At 40.3% G+C, this 17,723-nt stretch overlaps 1 protein-coding gene across 3 annotated transcripts; it reads left to right on the top strand.

Moving 5' to 3' along the window:
- Window positions 1–12,685: 12,685 nt before the first annotated feature.
- LOC120572400 (serine/arginine repetitive matrix protein 1-like) lies at window positions 12,686–17,723 on the top strand. 3 transcript variants are annotated; one of them, XR_005641432.1, is made up of 4 exons: window positions 12,686–13,443; window positions 16,470–16,511; window positions 16,614–16,666; window positions 17,502–17,723. XR_005641432.1 is itself a non-coding variant. In XM_039821702.1 (2 exons), the coding sequence occupies exon 1, from the start codon at window positions 12,724–12,726 to the stop codon at window positions 13,306–13,308; it is 585 nt and encodes a 194-aa protein (XP_039677636.1). In that variant the 5' UTR covers window positions 12,686–12,723; the 3' UTR covers window positions 13,309–13,443; window positions 17,502–17,723. The 3 variants fall into 3 exon arrangements, 1 of the variants encoding a protein (XP_039677636.1); XR_005641433.1 differs by lacking the exon at window positions 12,686–13,443 and adding an exon at window positions 13,450–13,760; XM_039821702.1 differs by lacking the exons at window positions 16,470–16,511; window positions 16,614–16,666.

Raw genomic sequence — 17,723 nt, 5'->3', positions numbered from 1 at the left:
GTAATGTGTGAAATGCTTTTTGAAATAGTAGTACTTTGATGTTAAGTTGTGTCATATTGAACAGGTGATCTTTGTTAAATGAACAAATGATCTTTGGTTTATGTGTATTGTATCCAAGCAATTGAAAAAAGTGTTAGAGTTTTGAAAAATGTGCATTTTGATCATTGGTTGTGAGTTTTGTGTCTAGAGTTTTGAAAAATTACGTCAAGGTTCTGAAATTAGTAGTAAAGTGATTGTAAAAAACTGTAAATGGCAGAAACCTCTGTCACCAGAGACTTTACAGCCACTTTCTTTATTTATGTCTGTATGCCAGTCCTTAGGGCCACTTCTTCCACCACTGGCAACGAGAGATGCTGTTCAGAGTCAAACTGATGCTTAATTTATACTAATCTGCAGACGGTGGACAGGAGTGACCATAACTTCGTCAAAAGGACAAAAATATGCTGCCTTCTTCTTCTTTGTGCTGTGTTTTAATTCTTATCTCTTTTAAAGATGTAATTAGAGTATACCAGTGGCGGCTGCTGGTCATTCAAAGAGGGGAATCTCATTTTTGGCCTACATCATAAAAATGGTCCATTTATTTATATTAATATTATAATAATATATATAATAATGTAATAATTAAATTATATAATAATAATAATAATAATAATAATATAATACAATAATATTATAATAATAATTTATAATATCCATGAGAAGGTTTCATCAAGAGGCATTGCCAGCAGTACATTTTCTTTGTCACAGCACTTCCAGTCAGCCAGCTAACTTTGTCATACCAGGAGAGCTGAACAGACTTGGTACTTTGCCCTATCTTTTGCACTAAATCAATCTTAGGTGTTAATCTGGCCTGCTGTTTAATTCTAAATTTCTCCTCGTAAGGAAGACTTTCAAATGGCTTTGCCAAAATCAGGTCGACAATATTAGCATTGTCTGCCATCGTGTGCAGTTTGCTAGCTGGCTAGCTAGTTCACCCCTACAACACTAGCCTAACCTACTGTATGAATGAATGAATGAATGAATGAACAAACGCTCTAACAAAACAATATTAAACTCGAAGGAGGAAATGTGGGAATAAACTGAAACAAGGAATGTGGTGTATAATTGTATAAAATGTATGATGAAAATTGGCTAGCAATTTTGCCAAGCAAATACCAAGAAATAGGTTGCAGCAGTTCATCTTTCAACAACACTTGCTAAATCCGCGATGGGACTGAGCTGAGCTCCTCTGCTTGAAGTTGAACAGCTTCGGCAATTTTTTAATGGTACAAAATTGTTGTCAGTCATATTTTGAGCACAGCCCTATTTAAAGCCTTGTTTCATGTGCCCCTTTTATACTTTGAGCACCTGCCCCTCAAAAGGTCTCTGCACGGCCCTGCTTCCAACCAATAAGTAATATATGGAAGTATGAAGGAACAATACAATGTATACATTGAGCGTTGATTCAATAGGTAATTGGTTTTATACAGTATAGCAATTGATTTGGATATTTTAGCCTTAATATAGTGTATATGTGGCTTCCAACATAATTTTTCATCGATTATTACTCCCAGAAATTTAAGTTCTTTTACTTTTTCTATTTCAATGTCATTTATCATATGTTTTTTGTGTAACGTTATTGCATGATTACCAAAAATTATAAATTTTGTTTTAGTTAAGTTCAATGTTAGATTATTTGCATCAAACCAACTTTTCATCTTTTTTAATTCATTTTCCACTGTATCCAAGAGTTGTTCCAAATTTTCCCCAGAACAGATTAAATTAATGTCATCAGCAAATAAAATGGTTTTCAACTTTTTTAACACCTCCCATACATTATTTATATACAAGTTAAACAGCAATGGTCCCAACACTGACCGCTGGGGGACCCCACAGGTGATTTTCTTTAACTTTGACTTATAGTTTTGCAGTTCAACATATTGTTGTCGATTATGTAAGTAGCTAAGAAACTCACATGCCCTGCTATATCTTCACATAGTGTCTCTGTGTCTACTCTGTACTCTGCCTATTAGTGTTAAATAAACTGTACATTATTACTGGATGAATCATTGTAATGCATGCATCAAACAGTTTAACAATGTACTATTGAGAAAGGATTCACTTTAAAGGTGCAATATGTAATATTGTATGTAATACTGGCAGCTAGCGGTTAAAATAGTTACTGCACTACCAATTCAAAATACTGCAGAGTCGTTTCCCCCGCCCCATCCTGCCCAGACTCAAAGTTCACGGGGGTTGCCAGGCTGAGACCGCAGCATTCACAACAATGTTGCTAGACGCTAGTCTCACATAGTCAGACATTATTCCGCAGCACAGCAGAGTAGCTAACGTTAGATGCTAGTCTCACATAGCCAGACATTACTCCACAGCACAGCAGAGTAGCTAACGTTAGATGCTAGTCTCACATAGCCAGACATTACTCCACAGCACAGCGGAGTAGCTAACGTTATATGCCGGCTATATTGACAGTCATAAAAAAACGTGCTCACGCGGAGCTCTGTAACCAACTGACAGACACACTTTTTTGGCTTAAAATTACAGTATGAACCGCTAAAAACACAACAACCTCACCGTCCTCTCCACACGCCAGTCAGGCACACTTCCTCGGCTTAGAATTACAAAACGAAATGCTAAAAATAACACTACCTTGCCGACGGAACATACTTCATTGGCTTAGAATTACGGCAACAATCACTAAACACACTGCAAACTCACAGTCCTCTCTTCCCGATTTACAGCCCCCCTCTCGTGGCTTAAAATAACTCACCGTTGTCGGCTCCAGCCGCTGAACTACACGTTGTAAACATCCATGGCCCACTTGCCTGGTCCTTCCGGTTCCGTTAGCAGTTAACAGGGTTAGCATGGCGGCATTAGCCAGGACCAGTCGGGATCACTTTACTAGCTGTGTCTCAATTGTTTTTGCGAGTAACCAACTCGGGTACTCTAGCTATATAATTCAATGTGAGTACACAAATGTTGAAATGACATAAAATGCCCGTACCTAGTGGCTGTGATAAATTAGCCTGAAGCTATGCTTACCTGTTCAGGAGGAAATAAACCAACTCAGCGTCCTTTTGGGATCTAAGCTGTCTTATATCAGTATCTTTCAAATACATCTCCAATATTTACCAGGGGGTTGTTAAGTCTCTGGTCACGCAACTGTTAGAAACATGCTGTTTTTTTTTTTTAGGTTGGGTAGAATCTATCTCCGTTGATCCTGTTCGTTTGTGTGCTGCTTTCATGGCTGTACTAACGTTACAGCTGTAGCGTGCTGGGTTTACGTTTTTACAGGTATATCTGGCAACCCGGCCTGGCTGTCAAACTGGGCAGTTGATAACAACACACAGATCAAAACATAAACAGAAATTCCATCACGGAATGTAAATTTCAAAAAGAAAAAATACTGACATTAGCATTGTTGTCAGAAAAGATAGTATTTCAGTTTAACATGTTTCCTTAATATCTGATGAGGCATTGGTGTCATTTTTGGATTTATTACAGTACAAATATTACATATTGGACCTTTAACTTAGCAACAGCCACAAAACACAAAAAATAATAATTAAAGTGGTAATACTTTTGGTCTATATCTCACTTTGGTTGGTGGTGACTGTAATTTTGCAGCTCTTGTAGAGACCATTATAAGATTCAGTAAGACTGTTGTTGCATTTGTTTCCTGTCGGCTTTCAACTTTGACTCAATAAAACCCATAAAACCACAGAATCTGTTGTCTGTCCTTAAAATTTGAATAATGTGTGTGGGCCAGAGCCAGAGACCCACTGCTGGGAGTACGTATGGATATGTAATGATAACAGATCTTCACACTCACACACTGAAGCATGTTGCGGAGGATAACAGCTATTCTATTAGATATTTAAAAGTATGTTTTTTTTTTAATAAAAGTAAATTTCTTAATTCAGCTGCCCTGGATACCAAGAGCTTGTGCAGAACAAACATGAGCAGCATCTGTGAGGGAAACCACTACATTCTGAAAATATAATATACTGTAGGATATAGGATCAACCAAGGTTATGTGAATCTTATTTTGTATTAGTGGATTTGTTTTTCGACCATCTTACGCACCGATGAATCTGTTGTAAATTGTTTTCAGTTGGTTTGAACATTACTCTGGCAACTTAATAGGAATTGACCTCAAGAATAACTTGGTCTGGTATCTGTTGAGACGATCATTTGTTGTCAAAGACTCCACCTCTGAAGTTGAGAGCAGCCTTCCTGGAGCACAGTTAGACATCACAGAGCTGTGATCATACGCACCACGATGAAACGGAGCCTGATAACAGCTTTACTTCTCTGCAGCATCAGTAAGTACTGACAAGACTTTTCTCTCAACTTTAATATATTCCAATATTAAAACTTATTTGTTTATTATTATCATCTTTATTAAGAGGTATTGTTTACCTTCCTATAACAAGTCTCTGCTGTTTGTTTCAGGCTGGATCTCTGTCTCAGGTTCTGAGTCTCACACTGAGACTGTGGAGGGTCGGCCGGGTGGAGAAGTCACACTCACATGCTCTAACCCGTTCATCCAAGACGATCTAACATTCTGGTTGAGAGTGGTCAACAGAAGCAAGGCCAGCTGGATCTCCACAATGTTCAGCTCTACAGGAAAACCTTTTTACAGTAATGGAATTCATAATGGAAGATTCAACATGAGTACCAACATCTCCACCAACACTTCAAGGTCAGATTATAAAAATCCTGTTTTCTGTATTCTTTTTTTTATATATATATATATATGCTAATATCATAATTGTCAAAAAAAGAGCACATTTCATAATTTTAAAATGAGAGAGTGATACCTTTTTTCAAGTTAAAATCAGACATGAACTTATCTTGATTTTGTTTAAAGACAGTGATGATTCTCATGATGACGCTGACAGGAAGTCTGAAAGTAAGATTCTCTTTCACATTTCTTTAGTTGTGCAGAGTGACTGCTAGTCCTTTCAAGATAAAAACAATGTGTCTATCCTAACTTTGGTTAATGTTCTCAAAGTTCTCAAGCCCATGAATGAAAAAACATCTTTCTATATTTGCTAATTTATTAATTGCACAAAAGGAACATCTGTGGCTATTTGAAAAGATTCCAAATAAGAGTGTGATATGATATTTCAAAGTATAATCAAAAGTAATGTATCTTTTATTTTGTTAAAAGGCAGTGATGAATCTCTTGATGACGATGACAGGAAGTCTGAAAGTAAGATTCAACATAAAAGATGTAATGTTCTCAAATGTTCCTGAGCCAGTAAATGAAAACAGAGTAATTCTATTCTCTTTCTTTCAGCAGAGTCTGATGGAACAGCAAAGCTGATGATTTTGATCCTGGGAGCTCTGACTGTTCTCCTCTTAATGGTCATCATTGGTCTGGTTGTTACAATCAGGAAACTTCAGAAAGGTACTTCCTGAAAGCTACTCTTTCTATCTTGTGTTCTATATTGAAAGAAAAATGTTTGCCGAATCAGAATAAGAGCAAAGTAATGATGAATAATGATTGTCAGTGACCTGATTGGACGTTTTGTCTCTTTCATTCAGCTACCAATGAGGAACAGAATCCACAACAGCCTGAGGTGAATCAACTTGTATCATTTACTTTTATTTGTTTTATCATTTTAAATTGTGTCAACTCATTATTTTGTTAAAGATAAGGGAGTGTAAATATTCTCTTTGACAGAACCGGGCCTCTGAAGAGCTGAACTACGCAGCTGTGGCTTTCCGTCCAAAAACAAGAAAAACAAGAGAAATGGAGCCCAATGTTGTGTATGCTTCTACTAGATAGACTCAAGATGAAACCAGAGAAGAGGTTCACAATAAAACTGATGCTTTATCATATTCATCTGCTTATGTTGGACAGGAGGACTGACCATCACTTTGTCAAAAGAAGGAAAAAAGATGTGCAACCTTCTTCATAGTGCCGAATTTGATTTTTATCTCTTTTAAAGTGATAGTTCGGAGTAATTCACCCTAGGGTCCTTTGCACCATGACCTCGAGCCAAACACCCCCCCAGAAGCTTTTTTCACCTGGGTCTAACATTGGGCGAGTTAGCGTAGAGTAGCGTTAGCCGCTGAATAGCTTAGCGCGGGGCTAATGGACCCACGTTTGTATCTCTTAAATGACCCCACTAATAATGCCCGAAATGATACCAAAGGTCTACACTAGTATATATAGGTTATGCACTCATAAAACGATGGATTGGAAAGTTTGTGTATATACACCAGAAGTTTATGTAAATAACACTTGCCTGCTGGCTTCTGCTCTCTGCTGTTGTTGTTGTTGCTGCTGTGAGACGAGTGCTTAGGGACATCTACAAATTACAACACCGAAAAAAGATGCAACAAAAATATTTTTTAATTTAACTTATTTTTTTGTAGTAAGTGCTGTAATATAACTAGTAGGAGACAAGTAATAATTGAGGTAAGTTTGGAGACATTACCTTATTTAATCATTAAATTAATACATATTTTTGTTGTATCTCTTTTGGAGTAGTAATTTATAGACGGCCCTAAGCACTCGTCTAACTGCAGGTAGTAGCAGCAGCAGCAACAGAGAGCTGAAGAGAAGCGGCAAGTGTTCATAAACTTCTGGTGTACTTACAAACTTTCCAATCCATCGTTTTATGAGAGCATAACCTATATATACTAGTGTAGACCTTTGGTATCATTTTGGGCATTATTAGTGGGGTCATTTAAGAGATACAAACGTGGGTCCATTAGCATGCTACTAAGCCACTAAGCGCCTAGCGCTACTCGCTACTTATAACGCCCAGTATTAGAACAGGCTGGCAGAAGTTTGGCTGGTCTGAGTATGCAAATGACCCAAACTATACTCGAACCATCACTTTAAAGATGTAATTAGTGCACATCAATACAAAAAGAAGATTTTGTAAATGCTGACTTGATAGCAGTGTGTCTATGCTGGTATGGGGAATACAATTCAAGAGATACAGCAGCAATCCAGTTTCACATTTGTCTTAAAAAAAAATTAACTACTCGCTTTTCTTTTTTCTTTCCTTTCTCTATTTGTCTCTGTTAAACTCTGACACCGTTTCATCTGTAGTTCCACTTCCCCTCAGATAATACAAAGCAGCATAAGTCACAGGGAGGCTGTTTCTGTTAATGTCATGCACCTCGTTGGAAAGTACTGCTTGCTGCATTACATGTAAGAAAGATGCTATAATATCACGAGACACGCGGTTCAAAACCAACCCAGTGTTGGCTGTACAGGACCCCTTCTCTCGGTACCAAGATTCATAACCCTTCTAGCACCCACATTCTTTCTATTGAACTGGAAACAGACACAACCTCCCACTTTGACTATGTTGATCAAAGACATTATGCAGCACCTAAAACTGAAAAAACTCAAATATACATTGCGTGGTTCCATTGAAACATTTTGTAAGACTTGGCAACCCTTCATTGATATAGTAGAAGCTAGTCAATACATATCCACTTGGCTCCTCCCTTAACTCTTAGCTCTGATAACTACCTGAGGTCTGATGTCAAGACGTATGTGGAGCAGCTTTGTACTTATTATCTAATCTGATTATCTACAGTACAGAGGGCTATTTCACAAAACCAAGATAAGGGATTAAACTGGGATTTCCCAGTTATCTTGGCTCAATTTAGCCTTGATTCGGTTTCACAAAAGCAGAGGTAAGTTACCATGGAGATTTATTCTGTACAGCTAGGCTGCTCCTGACCAGGCTAACAGCCAGGATTTATTAATCCTCGAGTCTTTTCTGTTCACTCAGCAGTGGTTTTCCATTATTGTTATCAGCCTGCATTAAAATACAACAGGTGCATGTTGCTGTTCATTTAAGTACTGTTATTATTTAAAGTTGTGACCATTATTTTTTATAATTATTCATGTGACATTGTTACTGTTATATTGCTGAATGAAGACTGCTGTTCATAGTGTTGTTTGAAGTTTGGTGTATTACGGCAGTTGTTGAGATATTTAGAAAAGGCTGATAAAGTTGCCAAATGTGTTTTAAATGAAGTCTGTTACTAAGGGCACTATATATAAAGTGCTTTACATGTGTGTTTCTATAGTGGACCAATGCACGATAAATTATTTTAGTTGATACATTTTTTGTATTCTTTAACAACTATAATTTGGGATGATTGTACAATTTTTTAGAACATATCCTAATTTACCTGGGGGTAAATAACTGATGCATATACTCTGTTACATTCATGTTTACAATGTGCATGAAATTTATCACTTAATTATCTTTATAGTTTCCTGATTTTTAGAGTTTCTTCAGTGTCTTTCTTTGTCCATATATACGAGGGAACAAAGCATATAATATGTAAAGAAGGAAACACGTCCTCTATTTAAAAAAAAGAAGAAAAAAAAAAGAAAGTGTGGCAGATATTAACGGCCCGGCTGAATGATAGTCCAAAAATATACATTTACGAACTACTGCTCTTAACTGAAACCATTCAATGAGTCACTTGTCATTTGCAAAAATGAACAGTTGTACACCTTGCTTTAAAAGGGAGCAGTGTAAGTTAATATAACTTGGATGATTTATAGTTTAGCTCATGAGAGAGAGGGGGAGAAACAAAGTGAAAGAGATATTTATATATCATATTCTTGTAGAAAATTGATCTTCATGTTAAATTTCCTGAGTAAAATGATCTTCTGCTTACCTTTAAGGCAAAGAGTACAATGGTTAATTTGTGCAAATGATTAGTAGCCTAATCCTTGAATGGTATGATTATGACAGTTTCAATTCAGAGCAGTCGTCAGTTTCTCTCGCTGTTTCATTACAGCGGTCGTGTTTCTTTTTTACAAATAATTTGTGTTTCACGTTATACTTCCACAAGAAGCTGCTGCTCACTCTGTATAAAGTATTCTTTCTCCATTTTAGCATCAGTAAATCTGTTATCGACCTTGCGGTCTGTTAAGGAAAGCTGTGAACACGCATCTATCTGAATTACTTCAGCCTGGCTCGACCTAGTTGCTCCTCCTCAGCCTGGCTTGGCCTTCGTGAAATGCACCAAGCCAGGCTGCACAGATTAGACTAGGTCAAGCCTCGCTTTATCAGTTATGCTGGATTTATAAATTCTGCTTTTGTGAAACAGCCCCCGGTTGTGTTTGTGTATGTTAATGTTTTTGTAAAACTATTTCTGTAATATTTAATAGAATTTGTATGCAATGTTTGCTTTCTAAAATACCAATAAATAGACGTTTAAAAAAAGAAAGGTGAAATACAAATCTTACTTAAAAAAAAGAAAGGTGAAATACAAATGTTACTTATAAAACTTATTGTTATTATATAGGAGTGGTACGGTTCACAAAACCTACGGTTCGGTTCGTATCACGGTTTTCGGTTCTGTACGGTTCTTGTTATTTTTTCTTTTAATCTTTAACACTCCAGAATATACTTCAGCATATGATTATATAGCTAAAATTAGGATATTGAATGCATGTTGCACAATACATGCACACTGTGGCAGTTCTATATATTGTTTTATTTCATCATAGGTAACGTAACATCCAAAAAGTTCCCACACACCAGACTATAAACGAGGCTGGCGCATCCTCCATCTCCGGGCAGCCTCTCTCCCACTTGACATTTCTGCATGTGACGTGATATATAATATTAGATCGTATTCTGAACGAGCCGCCATGACAGTCTGTTTTGAAATTTGGGAGCAGCATGTGACGCGATCGTCCAATCAGCTCCCATGGGTTGCGTTTGTCAAACTCATCCTGCTCGTCATTTCCAGTAAGTGTTTTAACATAGGTGTCGAAAGTGGGCACTACGGCAGTAAGAGGTTAGTGCACATTAGCAGTGTACTGACGAACCGTGCGACACACACACGCTCCAAACCGAGACTAGCGAACCAAGCGGTTCGGATGTTTTTTCATGAACCGTACCCCTATTATTACAGTATTACTGCTTCACACAAATCACCGTAAATACAGAATTTGGCTTGGTAATCGGCTGCATGAGATTCTGATTAAAAAATATGAAAAGAGTTTCACTTCTGAGAGCAAACAATTATCATCTCTAATTCTACCATCAGTTGCATGACATGATGCGGCAATGCTGATGTTGCTATTAGACAAGACACTTTGCTACCTGCAGGCAGTGAATGTTATTTCCTTTCATTGTTTTCTTTTCATTGGAAGTCCTCAGTACTGTCACTGTAAAAAAAATATCATATTGTAATAAAGATTCTACTTAGCACAAAAAGTAAGGAAATTTGTGTTTGGTAGATTATTTCTCTGTGGTAACAAGGCTTTTTGGCAATAAATCTTATACCGTTGGAAAGCCTGTTTAGTTCCCTTTCAAATAGTGCCCCACTTGTAAGGAACATGCATTTGTGGGATGAGCAGCACTGAAAAATTTGCCAAATCTTCTTTGCCATTGCCCTTCACCGTCAGGCCCGGTTGCTACACGTGCACTGGAACCTGAACATGAGGAACGTGGAGGAACGTTATGTTCAGTGATGAGTCCAGATTCTGCCTACGGCAGTTGGATCATAGGGTCAAAGTGTGGAGAAGACGCGGAGAACGCTATGCTGATTGCTGCACCGATAGATTAACACCTTTTGGTGGAGGCAGTGCGATGGTGTGGGGCGACATCTCCCCCAGTGGAAAAATTAGGCTTGTCATCATTGGAGGCAATCTCAATGCAGAGAGATATAGAGATGAGATTCTGCAACCAGTAGCAATCCCATATCTCCACAGTCTGGGACCAAACTCTATTCTCCAAGATGACAATGCTCGCCCCCACAGGGCGGGGTTTATGAGAGACTACCTCCAGAATGTGGGAGTGGAGAGGATGGAATGGCCTGCCAGCAGTCCTGACCTCAACCCTACAACACTTGTGGGATCAGCTTGGGTGTGCTGTTCGTGCCAGAGTGACCAACACAATCACGTTGGCTGACTTGCGACCAATGCTGGTTGAAGAATGGGATGTGTTGTGGCAAAATGATAAATCTGGTTTTTAATTGAATTATGGGGACATATACAATGTGTATCAATGTGATATAGATAGGAGATGTCAATGTGTCTGCCTGGTGGGAGTCACAGACTTTCTCTCTCCTAGTGCTTCCCGCGGCTGCCTTCCTCACTGCTACACATAGACTCTCCCCACTCGTGCAGCTCCCCAACAGCCATGGATTGCCTACCACTGTATAGCCACAAAAGCCACGGCGGGCACCACGCCAAACGCCTTAAAGGTATAGTGGAGGATTATCCCGAATTTTAGAAAAGAACCGCCCTCTCCACTTTTTGAAAAATGCATGCGCAAACATGCGCAACACTCTATCTGCTCCCGAAAGGGAACGCCTATTAAACGTGTGCACGAGAGTGCACTGTTTACAAGTTGCTGTCGGCATGGTTCATACAAGCCTACTTTCCCAAAGAAGATTTGCACTTTTTCACAAATTGAGATGTTTACCATGTCTGCGCGGTGCATGACTTGTGCCGGGGCTAGCATCGCTAATCATAGCTTACATCAACTTTTACTAGCAGTGATTTTAAATGGATTTTATAGCATGCCAAACTTTACCTGTGAGTAGAAACTTCGCGACTGAGGCATCAATGGGAAGCCCAGCCTGTGCTTTTAGCGCACGCCAGCGTGTGAAATATTCTCCCAAAAACACTCCGGTCTTGTTTCTTTCTTCAGAGGCCTTTCTCTTCTTGTCATACAATTCCTAGACACTTTTTCTCTTGCGACCCTCAGACATTTTGAAAAAACACGATGAGAACGGCGAGCTTCAATGAATGGCTGAAACCGTAGCTCACTACCTATGCTCACCACACATATACACCTGAAAGTGCGCATGCGCAGAAAGCGAAAACTACCTAGGGACGAGCACGTACGGCGGCCTTACGTAAACATATCACCAGAACGATTGACAACTAGGAGGACCAATAGTCTTGATGATCCACCCGGAAAAAGAAAATCCTCCATAATACCTTTAAGCGTAGGCGTTCAAAATTCAAAGTCAGCTAAATGACTTCATCTAGTGGAAAATCCCCAAAAGAGGTGGTCTTAGGCCTCAAAAGTAGCCAATTGAAGTTTTACACGCATGATCTGAAGGTGATCATTGGAGCGCTCCTCAGGAGGAGGGTCACTCTTTTGGATGATATAAGACGAAGCTAGACAAAGGAATCTTTAGCAAGCTTACCGGTACTTGCTCTGGGTTTTTCTGTGTTATCTTTTGTGCACATTAAAACTTCTTTTTCACATCTGACTCTGCATGAATTTTCCCACATACTCAGCGCTGCTGCTCATCCCACAAATGCATGTTCCTTACAAATGGGGCACCATTTGAACAGGAACTAAACAGGCTTTCCAACGGTATAAGATTTATTGCCAAAAAGCATTGTTACCACGGAGAAATAATCTACCAAACACAAATTTCCTTACGTTTTGTGCTAAGTTTATTATATTCATGCAAATTGTCAACTTTTTATTCTACTCTCTAGCCAAAGTCTCTTTCTTACACAGTGTGTTTGTGACCTTAATCTGAGAGAAAAGGTGATGATTGGTGTTTGATGGAGGAGACTGTCCAGAGTCTCTTATACTGAGAGTTATGTCTCTTATGCAGAGAGTTACACAACCCCCGAACCGAAAGACACCACAATGGACACAATACAAAACATAAAAAAGGAGCACAAAACCACAGTTGGCAACACCAAGAACGGCCTGCCCATCACCAAGGCCACACGGCCAAAACCAAATGATCGATCAACAATGCAATGACAACAACCCACAACAACGACCCACCCCACCAGTAAATTTCCAGCGAACGACAAAAACAAGCACCAGACTGGAAAAGGGCACTCCACAACCACCCCGAATGCACCACGAAGCCGGTGAGGCGAACCCAAAGCAACGAACCGCCAGTGCCCCCCAGACCCCCGCCCCCATGTCGGCAGCCACGGAGCGCAGACTGCCACATCCCGGTGCCGGAATACCCCACAGGGAAACACCGCCACACTCCACACTGCCCAACGCAAGCCACCAATACACCAACCACTGCGTCGAATCCAGCCAACAGCGACGCAGCGCCACCCCGCGCAGCGACGCCCCAGGCACCGAAACGAGGAACCAAAACCCCCGCTCCCACTCGGCCCGAGCCTCACTGTCCATGCCCCACCGGCACCCAACCCCATCCCCCACACAGTCCGTATGTCGGAGCACCCCGGAGCACCCCCGGGCCATCGCGGCAGGCACCAGCCCCTCCCTCAACGGGGCAGGCCCCCGGGCGACAGGAACCCCGCTCGCTCGCCCCAGGGGGTCACCAGACGCACCCAGCCCCTAGGAACCACCCACCAACCGCATAAAACCCACAGCAGCGAGGCCGCAAACACCCACCCTGACTAAGTGATAGAGCTGATCAATTTTTTTTTTTGAAGGAGCTTCACCTTGATAACAGCTTTACTTCTCTGCAGCCTCAGTAAGTCCTGATACTCGGTTATTGTCAGCACCAAATCATGAGACATCGCACCAGAATGTAAACTTTCAAATAAGAACTGAATTATTGACAGAATGGTTCAGACTGATCAACAGAACCAAGCTCAGCCGCATCTCCTCTATGTACCCTGATAAAAATGCTTCATTCTGTGATGGATTTCAAAACAGATTTGAGATGAGCACCAACGACTCTGCTGTCTTCTTAAAATCAAGAGAGTGGATTTATTTTACTCTTGACTGTATGTATGTGGAATTTACAGGAAAAAATGTAGTCTTTTCCAATACATTTAAAAGTTCAAGGTAAGATATGTTAAGCATTAATGATCTATTTTTCTCATCATATTCACAGTACATTTCACATTAATTATCACAGTCGTACTAAAACAGCATGAAGACAAAAAAGAAACCACTGTGTGTTAAATTAGGTCATTTATATATGTTTTAAAGGTGACAGTGAATCCGATTTTGAAAGAAAGCCTGAAAGCTTTCCACTTTTCCACTGTGCAAGTAAGCACAGAGCCAGTCATTTAAAAGGGTGATAGAATGATTATATACGGTATTTCACACTGTTCCTTATGGTCTCCTAATGGGGTACTTAAAGTGATGGTTCGGAGTAATTTACCCTAGGGTCCTTTGCACCATGACCTCGAGGCAAACACCCCCCCAGATTGGAAAGTTTGTAAGTACACCAGAAGTTTATGAACACTTGCCTGCTCTCTTCAGCTCTCTGCTGCTGCTGCTGCTACCTGCAGTTAGACTTAGGGCCGTCTATAAATTACTACACCGAAAAGAGTTACAACAAAAATATGTATTAATTTAATGATTAAATAAGGTAATGTCTCCAAACTTACCTCAATTATTACTTGTCTCCTGCTAGTTATATTACAGCACTTACTTTAAAAAATAAGTTAAATTAAAAAATATTTTTGTTGCATCTCTTTTCGGTGTTGTAATTTGTAGACGTCCCTAAGCACTCGTCTTACAGCAGCAACAATAACAGCAGAGAGCAGAAGCCAGCAGGCAAGTGTTATTTACATAAACTTCTGGTGTACTTACAAACTTTCCAATCCATCGTTTTATGAGTGCATAACCTATATATACTAGTGTAGACCTTTGGTATCATTTCGGGCATTATTAGTGGGGTCATTTAAGAGATACAAACGTGGCTCCATTAGCCCCGCGCTAAGCTATTCAGCGGCTAACGCTACTCTACGCTAACTCGCCCAATGTTAGATCCAGGTGAAAAAAGCTTCTGGGGGGGTGTTTGGCTCGAGGTCATGGTGCAAAGGACCCTAGGGTGAATTACTCCGAACCATCACTTTAACATTGGTTGGGCTGAAAATGGCCTGGTTGATATTTTATTGGCCCTTATGCATCCCTGTGTTTTGGCCCTATTTGTAACAAGAGCTTTTCTTCCAAATATGGTATGCTCATGAATATTTAGATGAGCTGCACGCTGATTGGTTGAGCAAATTGCCATACACACACATTAGAGACGCGCACTGATTGGTTGAGCGAATTGCCATACACACACACATTAGAGACGGGCGCTGATTGGTTGAGCGAATCCCCAATACACACACATTAGAGAAGCGACAGAATCTCATATTCCAGACACTGCAATGTTTTGTTACCAAATTCACTTCTGAGACTTTTTTATACGAGAAATCAACTATAAAAAACTATATATATATTTACAGTTTGAATTTCGTCACGGCATGTATATTACAGGTTCCCCAAGGTCTTACAAAGCTTAACTTGCAATTTAAGAATTTTTTATGAACGCGAGGGGTCCTGTTTAGGAGCAGCTAGCTAGCTATGTGTCCCATTCAATACAATGGGAAACGATTGCGGCTAGCTAGCTAGCTACACTTTCGGCATAACCATAGTATATTTACAGTTTGAATTTCGTCACAGCATGTATATAACAAGAGGTTCCCCAAGGTCTTACAAAGCTTAGCTAACACTGCAACAAGCTTAGCTAATGCGTTTTTGTGAATGTCAGAGGTCTCGTTAGGAGGAGGCTAGCTAGCTCTCATTGATGGACTCCATTTTACCGCGGGCTCTATCAATGAGACTTGCGGACAAGAGGCGTTTATTTCCCCGATTGTTTGTTTAAATAACTCAACACACATATCCATTATAAGATTAACTGGAACCTGCGGGTTGCGGTAAGAGATTGCGGGCGTAACAAGCTCGCTGACCGCACTCTCAGTCACCGGCCGGCTGGTAGCAGGAAGAGTAGAGGGAGAACTGCAAGCTGCAGGCCCTGGAGCTCTGTCAGGGCAGCGGCGTTTGGTAGTCCAGTCACCCAGAAAAGGGTGAGTTTGCGCGGATTTTGAGCACCGGCCACCGGCTGAGCTCAATCGAACTCACAGCAGGCCGGGGTCTATGACAGAGGACAGGCAGGGCGGCGATGTAGCAACCCAGGCAGCACCGGCCGCTGAACTCCAACACACAGTCGGACAAAATTTGCAATTAGCCATCCATTTTCGGAAAACGGCCCATATTTGAGCTTTACAATGTTGATTTCTCGCATAAAAAAGTTTCAGAAGTGAATTTTGTAATGGAATAGCAGAGATCTGTTTGACCTAGATTCAGAAGACTACCTGATCTCAGGTCAGTTGTGTAGCCTATGTAAATGTTGGGGCGTGACCGTTCTCTTAATACACCCATGGGCGTAACAAAGGAACAAGTCCTGAGATGCTTACGTAAGCAACTAGCTTTGTTGAGATTCGCCCGTTTTCAGCGGCAGTTTCAAAATATGAGATTTTCATAGTAAAGGGGTGTCAATGGGATTTTGAGCTTCTATGTATGTCCTATTTACCCACCGAGCTGTCGTTATTCAACTATGACAGGGTAAAATCGGTTTTGCATTCTATCACCCCTTTAAATCTTAACCATCTCTTTAAAAACAGCCTAATTCTGTCATTTGTCTCGTAGAGGAGTCTGATGGAATGACAAACGTCATGAGTGCACTGACTGTTCTGACTGTTTTCCTCACTATAGTCGTCATTGTTCTGGCTGTTAAAATCAGGAAACTTCAGACAGGTACAGTTGATCTAATTTGATGGACATGATGGATAAATCCAAAGCAAAATATACGGTCAGTAATATTAAACTAATGAAACTTTTGTCTTTTTTTCCCTTTAGCTGTGAATGAAGAACTGCAGCCAGAAAGAAACAGGGTGAACCCAGCATCAAAGGTCCCATGACATGGTTCTCTTTGTATGCTTTTATATAGGCCTTAGTGGTCCCCTAATACTGTATCTGAAGTCTCTTTCCTGAAATTCAGCCTTGGTGCAGAATTACAGCCACTAGAGCCAGTCCCACAATGAGCTTTCCTTAGTATGTACCATTTCTGTGTCTATAGCTATTGAGGAGGAGAGGGGGGGGCAAGGTGGAGGGTGGGGGTGTGGCCTTGACCAACTGCCACTTTGCTCGTTTGAAAGCCATGATGTCTCTCTCTCTCGGTGGGCCAAATTCTCTGGCAAAGCAGAGAAAGGGGAGGTAAACTTGCTCCTTATGACCTCAAAAGGAGAAGATTCCAGATCGGCCCATCTGAGCTTTCATTTTCTCAAAGGCAGAGCAGGATACCCAGGGCTCGGTTTACACCTATCACCATTTCTAGCCACTGGGGGACCATAGGCAGGCTGGGGGAACGCATAATAATGTTAAAAATACCTCAAAGTGAAATTTTAATGCCATGGGACATTTAACTTATATAAACTGTGTGTTATGGTTTTAAAGCTGCTCAACCAGAAAATATCTTGTCATGAGAGAGAACATGTAGCCTTTCTGCTAGTTAGAAAATGGTTATTTAAAAAAATTTAAAATATAACCTCTGTAGGATACAGCAATTTGAGTTATGTTAATGAGTGTTTGTCATACAATGTGGTTTTTCGGAGTTTTGTTCTTAGCTAAACTATAACTGCTAAAAAAAACACTTCCTTTGTGAAACCACCAACTAATCCACCAATTTCACAGATTTTTTGCTAACTCAGCTACAGTGTGTGTGACTCTCAATACTCTGATTTACAGGATCTGGGCTCAGATGAACTGAACTACACAGCTCTAAATGTCCAGGCGAAACCCAAAAGAAGCCAAAGGCCTGTATCAGAGAGATCTGGAGCCACATGTTGTGTATGCTGCCACCAGATAGACTCAGGAAACATCTGGAACTGCAGCTCAGAGTGGAACTGATGCTTCATTACCTTAAAGCCCATGTTGCAGGGTTTATTTTCTAACAATTTTTTGCAATTT

This window comes from Perca fluviatilis, chromosome 14, assembly GCF_010015445.1.
Source record: "Perca fluviatilis chromosome 14, GENO_Pfluv_1.0, whole genome shotgun sequence".
NCBI lineage: Eukaryota > Metazoa > Chordata > Actinopteri > Perciformes > Percidae > Perca > Perca fluviatilis.
This window is presented reverse-complemented; position numbering and strand designations above follow the sequence as displayed.

Coding starts and splice junctions, on each gene's coding strand:
- LOC120572400 (XM_039821702.1), top strand. CDS start 12,724: ATGATCGATCAACAATGCAATGACAACAACCCACAACAACGACCCACC.